General features: G+C 40.2%; 1 protein-coding gene across 1 annotated transcript; it reads left to right on the top strand.

Moving 5' to 3' along the window:
• Positions 1-948: 948 nt before the first annotated feature.
• Positions 949-17,728, top strand: slc34a1b (solute carrier family 34 member 1b). Its single transcript, XM_030739506.1, has 12 exons — positions 949-1,026; positions 1,103-1,285; positions 1,641-1,787; positions 2,113-2,256; positions 4,591-4,702; positions 5,175-5,370; positions 6,351-6,446; positions 6,845-6,908; positions 7,164-7,331; positions 9,727-9,843; positions 16,479-16,603; positions 16,956-17,728. Exons 1-12 carry the CDS (start codon positions 966-968, stop codon positions 17,562-17,564), a joined length of 2,022 nt encoding a protein of 673 aa, XP_030595366.1. The 5' UTR covers positions 949-965; the 3' UTR covers positions 17,565-17,728.
• Positions 17,729-18,475: the final 747 nt, after the last annotated feature.

The raw sequence follows: 18,475 nt of genomic DNA on the forward strand, positions 1-18,475 counted from the left end.
GACGCTCACTGACAATATTAACCAAATGCTTCAGTATTCAGTGCTTCAGTTTTTCTACAAGTGAAACTCAATTGCAGCAGCGTTAATCAGGAAAACATCCACGTGAGTCACAGCGACAGACTTAAACACAAACTTGCAAAACCGCAAGAGCTGAGACAGAAACGGTGGCAGACTGACAAACAGATGAGTGCAGGGCAGCTAGATTAGAGGATGACATTCAGTACACACACTCACAAAATACATTCAGAGTTTGTCCTGCTGCAGCCTGAGGAAGCAGTTTCACATGCTCCCACATACGGACAGATGTACATATGTTAACAGGGCCTCTGCGCACATCTCAACCTGCAGGAGGAAGACACGCCGAATGAGGATGATGCAGTGACTGTAATCACTGTAATTTTGGCTGCTGTAATTACTTCCATCCTCTTTGCTTTTAAGAGACACATTAGTACTCCCTCCTCCACTGGAGTCCCCAAAGTGTCTGACAGAAAGAAGGGGGGAAAAAACGGTCTCTTTAAATCGAGAACATGAAAGCCTTTGAAGGGAGTTGCAGCTCTATAGATGATGGAGAGTCCCTTGAAGAGCTGGCTTACAGCTGTGGGAAATGGGGGACAGGATAAGCTACATGGATCCTAATGTTTTCTTCATGATCTGATAAGGGTTTTATTTACTGGGAGGTGAGATGCCTCCCGGTGTGTGCGATTTAAGTGTGCGGTCTGACCTCACATCAAGGATAGCTGCCAATTACAGACCATGTGGGCTGCCTTTGTTGTCTTCTAATTGCTTGTCTGTTGATCACAGTACTTCTGTGAGAGATGGACTCATGTACACATTTGTTGGTCTCTGTTGGCTTCTTTTTTACTGCTGCAGGTGGCTGATAAATACATTCAGATCTGTTCCCTCTACAGTGGTGGCATCTTTTGATTTTAATTGCTTATGTATTTTCACACAGCACTCAGAGCGCCATGTCCTCTCGATCCATAACCATAGTGTCCTCTGGACGGAGCACAGAGCTCAGCTTCAGTGGTAATTTACTAGTTTAAATTCCCATCATTCTAGCTTTAGGTCTTTAAAATGCCTGACTTTTTTTCTTTACTACCAGGGGTGAGGATGCACTCTACTCAGCTCCCCTCACAGCCCAAACTCCCACTGGAGGAGGACAGGGAGTCTGGCATTGGCTCAACCCTTGACCTCACCGGCAGCTTTGAGGGCTGCAGCCAACATACCAATCACCACTCCAGCAAACCTTCACTAATGGAGACAGGCACATTCCCCAGGGAGAAAGGTACAAGAGAGGCATAAAGAGGAGAGTGACACATACATCTCCTGCTCTGGCAGCAGGTTTGACCTCTTTGAGGAGGCAAATTACAACAGCAGAAGCGAGCCGCATGCTCATTAGATAAGGGTATGCTCAGAAGACACAGAATGCCGGTGGGATCATGTGGCCTCTCACTCAGCAGTGTTTGGCTGCATATGGGTTATGAATGTACCATGTCAGATGGCTTTGCTCTCTACATGTGAGAGGACACAGACATCACAGAGAGGCGTGCAGTGGCCAGAAATCTGCCACAGTTTTGTTTTATCAGTTAAAATCTCTTGAAAAGATTCCAGTCTTACCCGCTCCTTGCTGTTTTGAACAGACAGATGTACTCAGCCCTCAGGAGAAAGTCCAAACAACATCAAGAAGGCCCTTATCAGTCTATCCAAGATCCCTCTCCTTTTCATCCTCCTCTTCCTCTTTGTTTGCTCCTTGGACACTCTGAGCTCTGCCTTCCAGTTAGCAGGGGGTAAGTACAATGACCCTTAATGCCCCATCAGCGGGTTGATGGCGACTCAGCCCGTTGATGTTTGACAAATAAGTGACACTGAACACCAGTTCACGCCGTCCTGCTGGACTGTGCTGCTGCATAATATACTGCAGAATCTGATCTGGTGACCTTCTTGAAATTGGGGAGACAAACTATTTGATTTTTGCTTAACATTGCTCTTGGTAATCAAATCAAATTAAAAAAATAATTAAAAACATTGCTCTCGGTAACCTCTTGATCCCTTAGACTGTTTTCCCTCATGTGCTTCTGTGTTTCTGTGTATGTGGGCGGCATGTCTAACCAGGTAAAGTGGCAGGGGACATTTTCCAGGACAATGCAGTGCTGTCTAACCCCGTGGCAGGGCTGGTGGTGGGCATCTTAGTTACTGTGCTGGTTCAGAGCTCGTCAACCTCCACCTCCATTGTGGTCAGTCTGGTGGCCTCAGGACGTGAGTAGGCACATAAAAGCGTGTGTAAATGTGTGAGTGCCAGTGTACGACTGTGTGCATATGTGTTTACTGTACTGTATGCATAGTAGGTTTATTTGTCTGCATACATGCATAGAAACGTCAATGAACAGAAAAAAACCCATTACCATAGCAATAAAAGCAGAGAATATAAAACTCCCATGGTGCTTTATTGGCAGTGAAATCAATTTGCGGTCTATAGTTCAAATCAAAATTTTCTCCCTCAAAGTCCAGTACCAAGCTATATTCCCTGTAGAGCCTAGAATCCATTATGCTTGGCTTGCTATTGAGCATTAAGGGTTAAACTGGCAAATACAGTTTGTATTACATTTCTAAATGTTACCAGATGACTGTTCTTTAGAATGCAGGAAGATTTACTTGCGTGCATTCATCCGGCAGTTAAATGCAAACTAGCAGATAAAGAGCCGAGAGCCATGTTTCCCATCATCTCACATAATTCAAACAACCCACTGAAAAAAGCCTAAAACAAGCATTGTGTTGACTCATCTCTCCGTAATTCACATTTTCATTTTTATTAATCTCCTGAAACTGCTAGGCAATCCAGTAAAAGTGTGTTGTAAATTATTTATTTGTTGGGTGCTACTCTTGGCTGCAGATTAATGCACTGTTGTTGCTATTGTTGTTTTTCTATCTTTCCACCGGATTTTCTTATCGTAAGAATAATGTAAAAAAAAAAAAAAAAAATCTTTTTTTTACATTTTATAATGAAAACATGGTACATGAAAAGTCTTGAGTTACCCCTTGTTTTTTTTTTTTTTATATTTTGCTTCAAATGAGCCAGACTTTATTATAATTTGTTGAAATGATGTTGAGCAATAGTTCTCCAGGCTTTCTGAAGGTCCTTTAAAGTTTTTCATTGCTTTTTCACTCATTTTCAGTCCAGTCCTCATACTGGACCATTTGCAGAGGAATTTTTTTTTTTTTTTTTTGAATGCTTAACACTGACCTGTCAATCATTCAAGCATTAAAATAGGCCCCTAACTCAATGGATGAATCAGTATTTTGGTGTTTTGACATTTTTAGTTCAATGGAGGAGGTCAGGAGAAAGGTACAACAGTGAGTGCCTACAGCCATCTGTAAAATATAGTTGAAGCTCTGTCATGGAGCTGCATTTCAGCCAGTGTTGTTGGAGATCTTGTCAAAGCTGACAGAATAATGAACACAGGAAAGTACAGTCAGACTTTGATCCACCATGCAGTACCATCTGGGAAGACTCTGATTGGCAACAGTTTCATTTTTCACCATGACAATGATCCCAAACACACTGCCAATGCAGTAAAAGATAGAAAAACAAACAATGGAACACCATCAGCCTCCCAGAACTGCAACTTTATTGCAGTGTGGGATCATCTTGAAGGAAAATGCAACAAAAGGCAGCCAACATCCAAAGAAGATCTTCAAGAAGCCTAGAGAACTATTCCTGAAGACTACTTCAAGAAATAACTTAAAATTGACCAAGAGAGTTTAGACTGCACTGAAGAATAAAGCTGGTCACACCAAATATTGACTTTCAAGCTCATCAGAACTGTATAAACTCTGTCTTTGTGTTATATATTGCAGTTTCATCTATGTTCCTACACGTTTCAATACATTGTTGCACCTATTACACATGTTCCTAGCAAAATATAAAGAAATCAGGGGTGGCTCAAGACTTTTGCACAATACTGTTATTCTTTCCTTTGTGTGTCTGTTACTGCGCACTAACTGACTGACCTAAAACAGACATTTTGAGAATGCAGTACTGCAGTTGCAATTTGTAAAAACAATGTAAAATAACTGAAGTCTAAGAGGGTGAACAGAGATTAGGGGCAATCAAATCCACCCCTTGTTACTCCGGGTAATATCCCATCATCTCAGTTAGTCTTGTTTAAGACCATTAAATGGTAAGGTTATAAAAATGTTGAGGCTTCTACATGTAGGTCTTCCACCTTTGCTCTAAGTGAATTCCATCAGTATGCAGGAGTTGCCTCTCTGCTTCCAAAGATTTGTTTTAAATACAAAAGCCATGAGGATGATTATAGGTAATTACTAAAGATTGAAAGATATGGAAAGGCATAAATGTTTGTCTTCCTGATGTCTGCCCTCTAGGTCATCACCATTAAAGGCTTATTTAAAAAATAGCCCATCTCCAAAGCTGTCCCCACTTAGCCTAGAATTACAATCACCTCTCATCACCATTAAAACACATGTTGCATCCAGAAAAAGGAAGGTCATTCTGTGTGTGTGTGTGTGTGTATACATTTACAGTGTGTTTTTTTTGTAACATGCAACTTTCATTGTGGTCTTATCTCATAGTGTTAGAAGTGAGGTTGGCTGTTCCAGTCATCATGGGGTCCAATATTGGGACTTCAGTCACAAACACCATAGTGGCCATGATGCAAGCAGCAGAGCGAACTGAGTTTCAACGGTGAGTGAGAAAACACGGCAAGACCGAGGAGCAGAGTGGAGGTCGAATGGAGTGGGAGGTTCAAGGAAGAAGACACTGAAATGGAAAAGTGAAGTGGATAAGTGGTTAGATGGAGGGAAGGGAGGAGGGTGTTAAGAGAGCAGAGGAGAAAGTAGAGGAGGATGATGAGAAAGCATCTGCAGCTGTAGCAGCAACTCCAGACTATAATAATGGCACCAGTCCACACTAATCCCATACCAGTAACTGCTGCGCCAAACAGATGGCACTTTAATCTATTCTTGCTAAAATAAATATAATTTATTAACCTTTCATAATATACACACATCAAAATGGAAATATTCATTACATCACAGCCAAAAAAAAAAAAGTTGAGCAGTGAAAAGGAGATTAACAGGCAATCACTCTGAGTAGTTTATGATGCCGGGGGTGCCCTTGGATAACTAACACAGAAAATTATTGTGATCCATGATAGTGCTTTTGCTGGAGCAACAATCCATGACTGCTTCAACTGGCTGTCAGTCCTGGTTCTGTTACCCCTGGAGGTGGCGAGCGGGTTCATGACTCGGCTGTCTCACCTGCTGGTCACCAGCTTGAGGCTCCAGCCGGGGGAGGAAGCACCTGAGCTACTCAAGGTTATCACAGAGCCAGTCACAAAGCTTGTAATACAGGTAAAACCATCCATCACCATTTTTGTCGTCACCAGTAAATACTGGTTGCTAAACCCCTCCATTAGACAGCAGCTCTCTATAATCATAGCTTATTAACTTTGATGTTGCTCACAGCAGGTCAGCAATATTTAATTTTTTTGTCCATCCAAAACCAAAAATCACAGGAGCAAAAAATGTAAGAAACACAATATGCTACAAGGTAATCCTTCGCACATGAGTAAGAATACATTACTTTCCAGTTTATAACAAGTGGGCCATTGTAAGTTGTGTAAGTTGATCCTACGATTTCTGACACTAAACTGCTCCTTTTTGACTTTGTGGAAGTTCACTCCCCAGAAACCCCAGAAATGTAACCAGATGTGGTGAATTTGGCAAACACAGTGGCTAGTCATGTATTTTATTGGCCAAGCAGAACACTGTGAAAAGCTAGGCAGCGAATGGCTTTGTTTGAACCAAACAATCTGATCCTGCAATTTTGAATTCTTTTACTTATAATGCTTGGACTGTCGCGCTACAGAGCCAAGCAAGTGTAAAGTTATTCCTTTCCTTTCATTTCTTTTACATAGATCCACAAACGGTAAGGCATAAAATAAATGATGCAAGCATCGACTTCATATTTAGTATTTAGGGCAAATTTTCAAGGAAATATTAATGTTATTTTCAATCATCTAATATAGCAGTTACCTCAATTAGCACATAAGCTAAAGCTGATACTTGGTGTACACTGTCTATAAATAAAGGGCCTGTTGTTGTTTATCTTTATCTGAAGCACTGCTTGTTGTAAAAGAAAACACATTTAATTTTAAAAGTTATGTCTGCTGTCCTTAGATGGTAAATCTGAGGGATGGGGCCCATGTCAAAGTGACCAGTCAGTTGTTTTTTGCTTTCTGCTCTTCCACAGAGTGCATCATGTGGTGAAAAATTACATCTGCTATGAGAAGAAAGTGAACCCTTAAAAATATTTCTTTTTTCATCCTCAGCTGGATAAGTGTGTGATCACAGGGATCGCCATGGGAAAGGAGGGCATGAGGAACAGGAGCTTGGTGAAAGAATGGTGCCAGACTGACCTTATTATGGTAATGTCTCATCTCTAGCTCTGTCTCCTTCACATGCAGACACACTCTGTCACTGAGTACTGGCGCCAAATGGAGCCTGTCACAGATGCCAGTGAAAATGGTCTGGCTAATCTATCTATCTATCTATCTATCTATCTATCTATCTATCTATCTATCTATCTATCTATCTATCTATCTATCTATCTATCTATCTATCTATCTATCTATCTATCTATCTATCTATCTATCTATCTATCTATCTATCTATCTATCTATCTATCTATCTATCTATCTATCTATCTATCTCTTTCTTTCTTTCTTTCTTCTTCTTTTCTTTCTTTCTTTCTTTCTTTCTTTCTCTTTCTTTTCTTTCTTTCTTTCTTTCTTCTTTCTTCTTTCTTTCTTTCATCAATCCATAGTCTGATCACAACTTGACCACTGAAAACTGTGACCTCAGCCACAACTTGTCATCACATGTGAAGTGTGAGTTAAAACTCATTCCTATCTGAATCTGAATTAATTATACAGTGAGCTGGAACTATTCTATGCAACCTCCAAGGAAGCTGGCTATGCAAAATGGTAGTAAACTGAAACTAAAATAGGTAGTGAAAGTAGTGAACTAAAATGATTTGCATGAAATGATTGCATTCTGTTTAATTTGCATTTGCACAGTGTCTCAACTCATGTCTTGGTCATGGCAAAAAAGCAATGAAATTATTATTGTGGCTCTCTCTGTAGGTAGACATTTGTTTGCATCTACTGAGATGTCAGACCTCACAGTGGGCCTTATCCTACTAGCAGCCTCCCTGGCTGTTCTTTGCACATGTTTGCTGCTTCTCGTCAAGCTGCTCAATTCTCTTCTTAAAGGCCAGTTAGCAAAGGTCATCCACAAAGTCATTAACACAGGTCAGTATAATTTTGAGCTTCTAATTTTTGTTTATTTTATTTATTTTTTGTACAAATGATTATATGAAATTAGTCTGCAAGTGACCTTAAAAAAGGAATATCCTGACTAGTTTCTCTATAGTTCTTTCTGGAGTTAAACGAGAGCCTGTATTTTTGCATGTAAGTGGTAACAGTGGAAAACAGCTGGATTAATTTTAAGGTAGCAATACATTATTTGGTTTATTTGGTGCTGTGTGCAGTTTCTGGAAGTACTGAACATGAAAACAACCAGTGCTGAGTGCCAGTGCAACCACTGCTCTCAAAATAGGAATGGATAACACATTACTTGCTTTTTGTTTGTTTGTTTTTTTAATGCATTATGTTAGGAGAAAGTAATTGTCTATCCTACTCAGGACACACGCAAGATCTTTCTTTTGCTGTTTGCATTTGAATCCAAAGAAAAGGTGAAAACCAGCCCACATGGCACCTCACAGCTATTACCAATCATATTCTACTTTAGAAACATTTACAGGTAGAAATGTAGGCTAAAATGCTCACTGCTTTTTTAACTGTTGAAAATCTGGCTCAGGTGACTGGGCTGGGGTCTGCATACACACAGCCATATTGCCACTCCTCAAATGTTGGAGACACACCACCATTTTTCTCCTCCCTGCAGAAATTGCATGTTTGATGATGTGTTCTGTCACCCAACCAACATAATTGTAACTACAATGAGATTACTGGTTTTATTACACTAATACATCCCATTAATGCATTACAGGAAAATATAATGTGATTTCAGAAAGGCCTTATTTTACAACACTCATAATAGCAAAGCTTAAACAGACATCGGGCCAGTGTTACTAAGCTGAAAGAAACTGGAGTGAGACAACAATGGGAGTGGAAAGCTCTGCGGGGATATGCTAACAATGGAATAATTTACCTATGTAGATGGAACAGGTTCAATTCCATAATGACCAAAAACTCTACCAAGAGAAGCGCAAATTAGAAATGCAAATGTTTGTCCAGATTGCTGATGGAGCTGAGAAACTCCATCAGCAATCTGGGCAAACACTGTGAGCTGTCCGTGTAACTGAACTGGCAAACACAATGGTGAATTTGATTTTTTTTTTTTTTTTTTTTTAAATGTGGCAATATATTATATATAGAGTTTTTTATGTGTTGGGGATTCCATGAAGCCTCACAGAATTTATATGTTTTCATACACAGTCTTCCAAATGAATTAACATGTTCTCCCCTCTATCATGTTCTTGGTGGTTCCTCTGCTTACCTTCAACTTTTGCATCCATGTCAAGCACAAAATGGGTTAGGATGTGCAAAATTAGTAAAGTGGCCACTGCAAATGATAATAAGTCACACTGTATGAAAGCTCCAAATATACATGTTTCCATGCCTCTTAACCCATAAGAGGCTGTTTCTGATGAGCTTTAGGGGTGCTGGTAGGTGATTGGGATTGCCTTTGACTGCCAATTGCAAATTGGCAGTCAAAGTCAATCGACAGACAGATGACTGTAAAATTGATTTTCTAATTAAACTCTTCACCAGGACTCCTGAATTATGGGCTATGTGGAAGGTTTAAGTGTTATATTCTTAATAGGGGTGGGACTTGATTAAAAAAATTAATCGAATTAATTACAAGCTTTGTAATTAATTAATCGAAATTAATCGCATTTTAATCGCATTTCAATATTTGACATGAGAAATATTAATTTAAGTTTAGTTGATGAATAAATCAATATACATAAGCTTAAACTTCAAAATTTTGTTTATTTTCCCACCAGTCTACTACACAGACCAACAAAGGGTGGAAGTGCTCCTGTGATAAGCAAACTCCTGAAATTAAAGTTAAGCATCATAACTGGATAGTTTTATTCAACATTAATGTCTCACTTGTTATAGTTGGAAATTAATCATTAGCTCAGCTGTATTCCTTTATGTTGAAATGTGTTATGCTTGTTTTAACAGCTTATTTTGAATTAAAGACTTAAAATTAAACCACAAAAAGGAGAAAAAGTTCGTTCTCCGTTTAACCAGCTGCTTTTACACAGCTGTGCTTCACACTCACGGTTGCTAGGCGACATGAGCTACGCAGAGGTGACGGCAGCTGATATGAAGGCTAGCCGCTCACTTCCGGCCTTTGTGGTGTTCGTGGGCTGCGAAAGACGTGGGCCGGGTCCTTCGCAGGATGCGGCCCCTAATTTGGACATTGTGCGTCGATATAATCTGTATGCCTGGAACTCGTGCACTGAGAAACGTTCCACGGTGCAAAGTGCGATTAAAATGCGTTAAAATTTTTAACGCGTTAATTTCCCCATAATTAATTAATCGAAATTAACGCGTTAAAGTCCCACCCCTAATTCTTAATAATTTCTGTTTCTCTTGTACATCACTGCAGACCTTCCCTATCCATTTGGGTGGCTGGCAGGATACATCGCCATGTTTGTGGGTGCAGGTGTGACATTTGTAGTGCAGAGTAGCTCTGTCTTTACATCAGCCATGACTCCACTGGTAGGTGAGTAATTCATGCTTTTGTTGTTTTGAAAGTCAAAATCTTCACCACCTGTGAATTAAAATGAAGACCGTGCGCACAAATCGCATGCACATTGTTTCATTTGGTGCCACCCATCATGGAGATTACTTCTTTATTCTTTATAACTTTAGTCCCATCAGTGTATGGTGTCAGTCAGGGCTGCATAATTATGGCCAAAATGATAATCATGATTATTTTGTTCAGTGCTGGGACTGATATTAAGATGTGATTATTTGTCAGGATTATTCACTGATTTTAGTGACAAATATGTTTTTAAGGGAGTGCTTGGGAGGCCAAAATTATGATTCAGTTTAAAATGGGGTTAATTGTGCAGTCCTAGTGTCCCATTAATAATAATAATAATAATAATTTTATTTATATAACATCTTTAAGAACAGTGCTTACAAAGCAGAACATTATAGGTTTAGTGGCTTAAAGGCCATTCAGGGGTCAAAATTTGTGCATATTTACCAGCCATATCCTATTGGAAAAGCTTCCTTTTTTGCCAGCTAATGCAGAGGCCAAGCAATGCCCACAAATCCTCTTACAAAGCTCCTATAATAAGAGGCTTGGCCTGCGTAGCTCTAAAGTTCCAGCTGATTTGTTGGAACAGGCCACTCTTAAATTGTCTCCCTTTGCAGAGATGACGTGGTCTGGATAATAGACTTGCATGGAAAAAAAATGTCCTGCAGAGATTGTTTAGGTTCAGCTCATTCTGACCTGCAATGGACCACTTGTTTAGTTTAATTGGATGTTATACTTGTATTTGGTCATACTTTATACATAGAGTATACTTATAAAGACTGGCTTATCGTTAAGGGATCAGCTTTAGCCTCCGAGGAGCTGCTGGCTAAATTAAGTGCTGAGGAGCAGTATAACTAATGCCTTAAAGTCCATTAATCCTAGAAGGGGGGCATACGTGTTTACCAGTAATCATCATTGTGTTTCCTCTAGATGATGCAAAAAAACAAGTTCTACTCCATTACTTTGACACAAAAAAACCACTGAGTACTTAAAGGACAAATTATGACAATGGAAAGCATGTGCTTTAAATTATTAGTCACTTACTGCTGTATCTTAATTGATGTTGCACTGATCTCAATCTCACTGTCAAGTAAATCCTGCCTAAGTCAGTCTCACCTTAACCCTGGTGCAATAACTGTGTGTGGCTCAAAAATATATCAGCAAGGTTACGTAATGTTTCTCCATCCACTATCTGCTCACTGCTCTACCTCATTCTCCACCTCAGTGTGAGTGAGAGTGTGCACGCCTTCATTCTGCTTTTCAGCGTTAGGGGATCAAGCGTTTGGGGTCTTCAAATGTGTTATGGGGTGTTATGCTTGCCATTCTCACCCTAGCGAAAAGGCATCCTGCAACAAAAGTGACATCACATCCTCTGGCTCAATCCGCCACTTTGGTGTTATTTTGGCCAGTTGTGCGTCTCTCAATTTTTGTAACTTCGTGCGTTGTGCTGCTGTAACTGCAGCCAGGTTGAAGACACGAGTGTATGAGTTTTTACCACCATTATAATGATATATCAGTACAGAAGCTCAGAGATTCACAGATTATACAGAGGTCCATGTTGCAACACTGTGAACAGATGAGGCCTTCTGGAATAAAGCTAAACGCTGAAATAAATGGTAAGGAGCTGCGGTGACGTCACCGTCACCGTCGGCGTGCAAAGTGATCAGTGCAGCAGGTATCATGGGGCCCTTCGGCTTAGCAGTTTGTGGTCTCCAATTCCAACATGTGTTGACCAGTGGTTTAAGTTTCATAGGCTATCAAATTTCCAAACAGCATACCTCTCAACCTCTGTGTGACCAAAGAAGGTTCATAAATTTTAATCTCAATATTGACATCATCTAGTGGCTCAGCCCAGTCTGACCACTCCTGCCCTGTGCCAGAAGGTTTCTGATTTGAATTGGCTCAGGAGGTATAGGCTGACTAGCAGATGAGTACACATGTGTCTGACTTGTGCCTTCCTCTGGACTGTACTGGATTATTTTCAGGCTGCGATATTTTGAGCTATTCTGCCACTGCTGCTGCCATTGTAATAAATGTGGGTTCTGCTATTGGCAAGAATTTTGCTTTTAAAGTTTGATCCTTTATATCATCAGCATGAACATAGATTTATTTACAAAAACAGTTATTTATTATACACAATCACCTATTCATGGAGCTAAGAAAAATGATCTATCATAGGAAGATCATTAACATTCTCCAGAACAATCAATACCTTCGTGTAAGTTAATGCTGCTGCAACCCACACACAAGGCTAGACTGGATACTTGCACATGGCTAATCACTCCAAAATCTAAACCTCCCCCATGTAGAGGAGTGTAATTAACCTATGCAATATAAGAGAATCTGTAAAGTTGTCCCTCCTGTTAAATTACATTCCCAGTTATCATTCTTCCATAGATATTAAAACATATGCACATAGTATATAGCTAGGGTAACATGCGGATACAATGATAGACAACAGGAGAGCAATACAGGCAGCCTTTGTGGCCATAACTATTTTCAGGAGGCAACAGATCTCCCTACCTAACATTGGTCCTAAACAGCTGAGAACAGCACAATCCCTCCATGCCTCTCGAACGACCCGCTTTTATCTCTTTTCACCATCTCCCCTCACCCTTAATTGTACACATCTGTTCCCCATCAGATTCTCTCACTCATGAAACCAATCATCTCGTATCTGGCAAGTTCTGGCCATCAGTAATACCACAGTGCTTATGCCATATTGTGTACAGATTAAATTGTGTATAGAAAAAAAGCTGAAACACTCAAAAATACCAGTATTTCAGGGCAGATTTATTACTTTAACTTCAGTAATTTTGACCATTTGGAGGTCAGGATAAACAAGCACCTCTGAGATTGATTTCTGAATTTCTAAATCTTTCTTTTGAGGTGGGTGTTGAGCAATAAAATCACAATTCAGAGGTTTTTGAGCATAGCTAACTCCGTTTAACATCTGCACAACTTTTCTTAACCTCCAAAATAGTGAAACAGCACAACATTTTCCATCTGGCTGACACACAAACAAATCTGATCCAACCACATCTTCTGTGGTGTTAATTCAGGCCAAATCTAGATGGTATTTCCTCCAAGTGGAGCTGCCTTCAGTGGAGCTTGAACAAGAAGTATCCTCAGAGTAAAGGTCTGCACTCAGACAGTTTTCTTTTACCCAGACCGCATCACTCTAAACATTGAAATTTTATTATAAATACTAAATACATTAAATACATGATGCAAGGCAGGATTAGAACTGATTGAAGTTTCTCAGTTTGGGTCTTTGTTTTTTAGATTGAGTAACTGCTGAAAATCAGTTCTTATCCTTGAATATGACAGCACAGTGTATCAGTGAAAGACTTCAAGTTACTTTTCAGTTCTTACAAGGGGGCACACACACGCACACACACAGAGAGAACTGCAGTACAGCGTCTCTAATGTCAACCAAACCTGAGAGAATTATTGTTGTGGTCTGGCAGCTCATAAACCGCACTCCCCACCCCCCCAAGGCCACTGGTTTCTGCTCTAAGATATAAATTCTAACACCACAACCTCTAAATAGACATTTACTGTAAACCCGAGAAATTATTAACAGATGGACCAAAGGTTTGCTGTGTTTCTGTTTCATTTAGTTAATAATTAATATACTTGTGCGCTCATGCTGATGAGAAAATACCATAAAACAGCTGGGCTGGTGTCTCATTCCATATGTACGGGGTAACTCTTTAAGACACCACGAGAGGAGATGGTGCAGCCCAATAGCCCAACCACCACAGCTTAAGTAAACAAACTATGCACAAATGTATATATTTACATGCCAACTAGGCCAGGACCCTACAAGATGCAAAAGCCAAGCCTGAGAGGCAGAGGGGCTATCAGTCTGCAAAAAACAAGACCAAGAAGACCCTACAAGATGCAGAGGGAAAATCCATAATGGTGTAAGCACTCTGATTGGTCCACAAGACGCTAGATCGACCGTGGAGACATTGCCCAGTTGGCTACCACTGAAATGCACCCAGCACCCACTCTCTGAAGAAGGGACTGGCTGCCACATTGAGGTGGTAGAATCGTGGACTCACACGACCATGTCACAGCTGCACAAATGGCCCTCCACAAGGTCCATGAAGTGGCCACAGCTCGGATTGAATGGCACCTTATTTTGGATGGGAGGACAGTACCCGAAAATGTATACGCCTGCTGAATCGCCTCTACATCCCAGTGGGACAGTCTATGCTTTGACAAGGATCTGCCCAAGACCCCGGGGTTAAAGCAGACTAAAAGCTGGTCTGTCTTGCTAAAAGTCTGTGTGCACCTGATATACTCTGCCGAGATCCGGCCAGGTCACAGAGCAGCCTGGCGCAGAGCTACCTCCTGATCTAAGCCACAAGTGGGAAGCATCCATAGCTCAACAGACTGGGACAGGTGGATAGAGCCTTTGGTAGAAATGCAGAGTTAGACCGAAGGATAACCTCTGATCCTTCAGGCAAAATCCTGCAGCAATTCCTGTGAACTGACAGCATCCTTGAGGGGATCAAAGAGGGAATCCTGAAGAGTGCCAAGGGCTATGGGGGTTCCATGGGGGAACCAAGTTCCTGACATGTGAACTGTAAGCCTCTGGGCACCTTTAAGAAACTGGGAGATCAGAGATGATTCATCCTGATTAAGTGCTGAGTGACCAACATGAACTGCCTGATTCGCTGCCACCATACCACACAGGGTAACTGTAGATTTGCCCACCTCCAGCTGGGACTGCAGAAATTGCCGGGATTTCAGGGCGGCTGATCTGACGGTCTGCACACCAGGAGGCAAACAGTACCCAGCGGTATACATAGCGAGCCCTAGTGGATGATGTAAAATCTTGGACATTTGCACTATCTTGTACAGAATCCTCTCTGTCTTAGTCCTGTTGCGTACAAGGATTAGGTATCAAAGTACATAAAGATGTCCATTACAATTGACATTTATTCAAAGACCATTATTTCAAAACAAACAAACATAATCATATATGATAACCATGATTAAAACAACCAAAAAGTAACAATATTTGACTTACTTCTCCTCTTTCCATAAAATGTGCTTGCTGCAATACCAGCCATTTTGAATTGGGAACAAAATAAAGTTCCCAACATGCCAGCCTGTCATATGACATATCCCCAGAAAGTACAACAGGATTTAACTGAATTTCTTGAAAAACTGCATTTTCATGCACATTACATTGTGCACGAAAATCTAATGTCCACTACAGAGGACAAAAGTCAATGGCCGGGTCCCAGGAGGTTAAAGATGTTTATCACTGCTACAAAGATGACATTCAGTTACATATCTCTTTTACTCCAAGATGTTTCTAAATTACAGATCTTGTTCTGGTGCTTGAACTTTGTTAAAAGTTGGATGGCAGACAGTTTTCTCCAATTAAGTCCTTGTTTCTGCTCCAGATAGATTTGTGTCTAAGTTAATGGAAATTCTGGGTTATCTGGTCACTTTCAGTTTGGACACTCACATTAAATCTCTGGTTCACTCTTGATTTGATTGCTTTTATCAAGAAATATTGCCAAGCTGAGTACCATTGTGTCATGCACTGATTTGGAAATTGTTATTCATGCCTTTATTTTATCAAATCTGGATTATTGAAATCCATTGTTCAAAACCTCCCCGGAATGTTTGCAGATTTTTCGGAATGCTGCTGTGGGGCTTCTAGGTCTTCCGAGTACTTGCATATCATGTTGCTAATTCAGTTACACTGGCTTTCCTGTAAAATCAGAGCCCACTTTAACTTTCTGCTTTTGACTTTAAGAGCTCTGTGTGGCCAAACACGAGCATACATCAGTGAACTTTTAGTGAGGTAATGTGAGCAGGAGACAGAGATTTTGCAACAATGGCCCCCAAACTCTGGAACGCTCTCCCTCTGAACTTGGGAACTGGTCTCTTTTAAAAACCAGCTAAAAAGTCATCTTTTAAAGCTGCTTTTGGGTAATTTTTTGCTTTTATGTTTTTAACATTTTTGCTGTGAAGCACTTTGTGATATTTATCTTGAAAGGTGCTATACTGTAGAAATATAAATGCACTTACTTTACTTATATAAATAATAAGAGATGTGGTTTCCTTCTTTTCAGTTGTCAGTTGCAACCTCTTTTTTAACAGTCACTAGCCATCTTATCTGCCAAAGATATATTTTAATCTCTATAACTTGGCTTAAATAATTATTAGGGGCTGCTAAAAGACTGTCTGGTGTTCATCTTAAACACCACATATAAAAATAATTCCTATTTTGTCTCTTTATCTGTGATGTCTTCCATTGAATACCTCAAATTAAAGTCACCTGGAGACCAGTTTTCAAAACTCCCAGCAGGGTTCTCATAATATTTACCTTGCTTATAATTACAACTGGATGCATTGGGGTAATTTTTGAGATTTATTATCAATGACGTTTGCATTTGTCACAAAAACATCTTAAGAGCTTTCAGTGCAGCTTAGTGATGAGCTATAAATATTTCAAGAGGAATACAACCTAACAGTAGTTATCTTTTTGTGTAAACCATCACTGTATGCTGTATACATGTTTTCTTGTTTCATTTGACGTAGCCATCTGTCATCTTCATCAGGTATTGGTGTCATCAGTTTGGAGCGGGCCTATCCTCTAACCCTTGGGTCCAACATTGGCACAACCGCCACAGCCCTGCTGGCAGCTTTGGCCAGTCCTGGGGACAAACTTGCAGCTGCTATACAGGTATTTATTTTATTTTTTAAATTAGATACAAAGAACATCCATTGATCCATTTTCTTAATTTCTTGTTGCCTAACAAATGGGAGCATTTTGAAAGCTGTAACCAACACATAGCAAGTGATAGCTCGGCTTCAGAAAAATTCCACACAGTGAGTTTATTTATAATACAGTGTTACAACGAAGCCACCCATGAAAGGTACATTGCATAATTGGAATATGTTTATTAAATAAATGTTACATTATAATAAAACCATAGACTCTTCCTGCTGATATAACATTGAATTAACATCAACATACATTACAGTAAGCATTTGAATTCTTATTTACTGGATCTCTTTTTCTTCTGTGCACATAGATTGCTCTGTGTCACCTCTTCTTCAATGTTTCTGGCATTCTGCTGTGGTATCCGCTGCCATTTATGCGTCTACCGATACGGATGGCTCGTGTTCTCGGTGAGCGCACCGCCAAGTACCGCTGGTTTGCAATCTTGTACCTCCTCCTCTGCTTCCTGCTCCTTCCATCACTGGTGCTGGGTCTATCACTGGCTGGTTGGCATGTTATGGCTGGAGTTGGGGCTCCTTTCTTGAGTGTTACCATTTTCATTACCATGGTAAATGTAATGCAGGCCCACAGCCCCCATCACCTGCCTACCAAGCTCCAGACCTGGGACTTCCTGCCCAAGTGGATGCACTCTCTCAAACCACTGGACCACCTGATCGCCAAAGCAACAATCTGCTGCAGCTTCTCCTGTGAACGGAGACAAGGAGAAGAAGAAGACGAAGAAGAAGAAGAAGAAGAAGAAGAAGAAGAAGAGGTGCACATATCGCCAAGCACAACTTCTTGCAACACACACACAGAGTTTGCATACGACAACCCAGTCATAGACTGCCTGGATGAGAGAAGACCAGGTGTACCAGTTCTTAAATTAAAAGGTTTAGAGAGGTGCAACAGCACTCCTCTATAATTCATCCAATAATGAGGCTGTTTATTCAATTTGGTTAATGACAATGGCTTTTAGAAAAATAATAATTTTTTTTTTTTTTAAATAAACAGATTCAGACTGACTGATCATTTGCAATGGAAAGCCAAGGGAAATATTACAAGTTCTGGATGAGATCTGAGTTCAGAAAACACCACCTATGATCACTGAGCTCTGTATCAGTCTGTGCTTCACATATTAAAGTAACATGTGATCTCTTAAGACCAGTGAAACTCACAGTGATGCTCCATTGTGTGGCTATACCAAAGCTAATAAAAAACAGTTGGCACCATAGGGTGACTGTTCTGTCAGCTTCTGTTTATATGTTCAAGAATAAACTTATAACTCATAACTCATCATTATCTACTTAATCAGTACACAAAATCAAGACCAGGCTCCAGTAACAACACTGCAAAGCACTGCAAAATGCTTTGCAACCCACCTCCTATTTTTGATTTTGGACTTAAATAATGTAATCATTATTTAAGTCCAAAATCAAAAATAGGAGGTGGGTTAAATAATGATTACATTATTTAAGTCCAAAATCAAAAATAGGAGGTGGGTTGCAAAGCACTTTGCAGTGAGAATAGCAAGTGTAAACAGGCTAAAGCAACGTATGGTATTTGCTAACAAGGTGTGCTGAAGGGTGTCATCTGAGCCATAAGCTTGATGTGGGCTGGCACTGAGCGCTGTTATCACCTTATATAATGTGTAGGCTCATTAAGAATCAGTGGTCTGCCTGAACTAATCTTATAACAGTTCAGAAACACTGAAGAAGAAATGGCCACTCGGTAAAGATTAATCGAAACAGTGCGGGTGACATTTTGAAAACACAGCTTGTTTTAATGATGAAGGAAATGCATTTAACCCCTGCATACTGCTCATATTTCATACCA

Source organism: Archocentrus centrarchus, chromosome 10, assembly GCF_007364275.1.
Source record: "Archocentrus centrarchus isolate MPI-CPG fArcCen1 chromosome 10, fArcCen1, whole genome shotgun sequence".
In the NCBI taxonomy this organism is placed as follows: Eukaryota; Metazoa; Chordata; class Actinopteri; order Cichliformes; family Cichlidae; genus Archocentrus; species Archocentrus centrarchus.

Coding starts and splice junctions, on each gene's coding strand:
- slc34a1b (XM_030739506.1), top strand. CDS start 966: ATGTCCTCTCGATCCATAACCATAGTGTCCTCTGGACGGAGCACAGAG. Junction 6,909..7,163: donor CTTGTCATCACATGTGAAGT/GTGAGTTAAAAC, acceptor CTCTCTCTGTAG/GTAGACATTTGTTTGCATCT. Junction 7,332..9,726: donor CCACAAAGTCATTAACACAG/GTCAGTATAATT, acceptor ACATCACTGCAG/ACCTTCCCTATCCATTTGGG.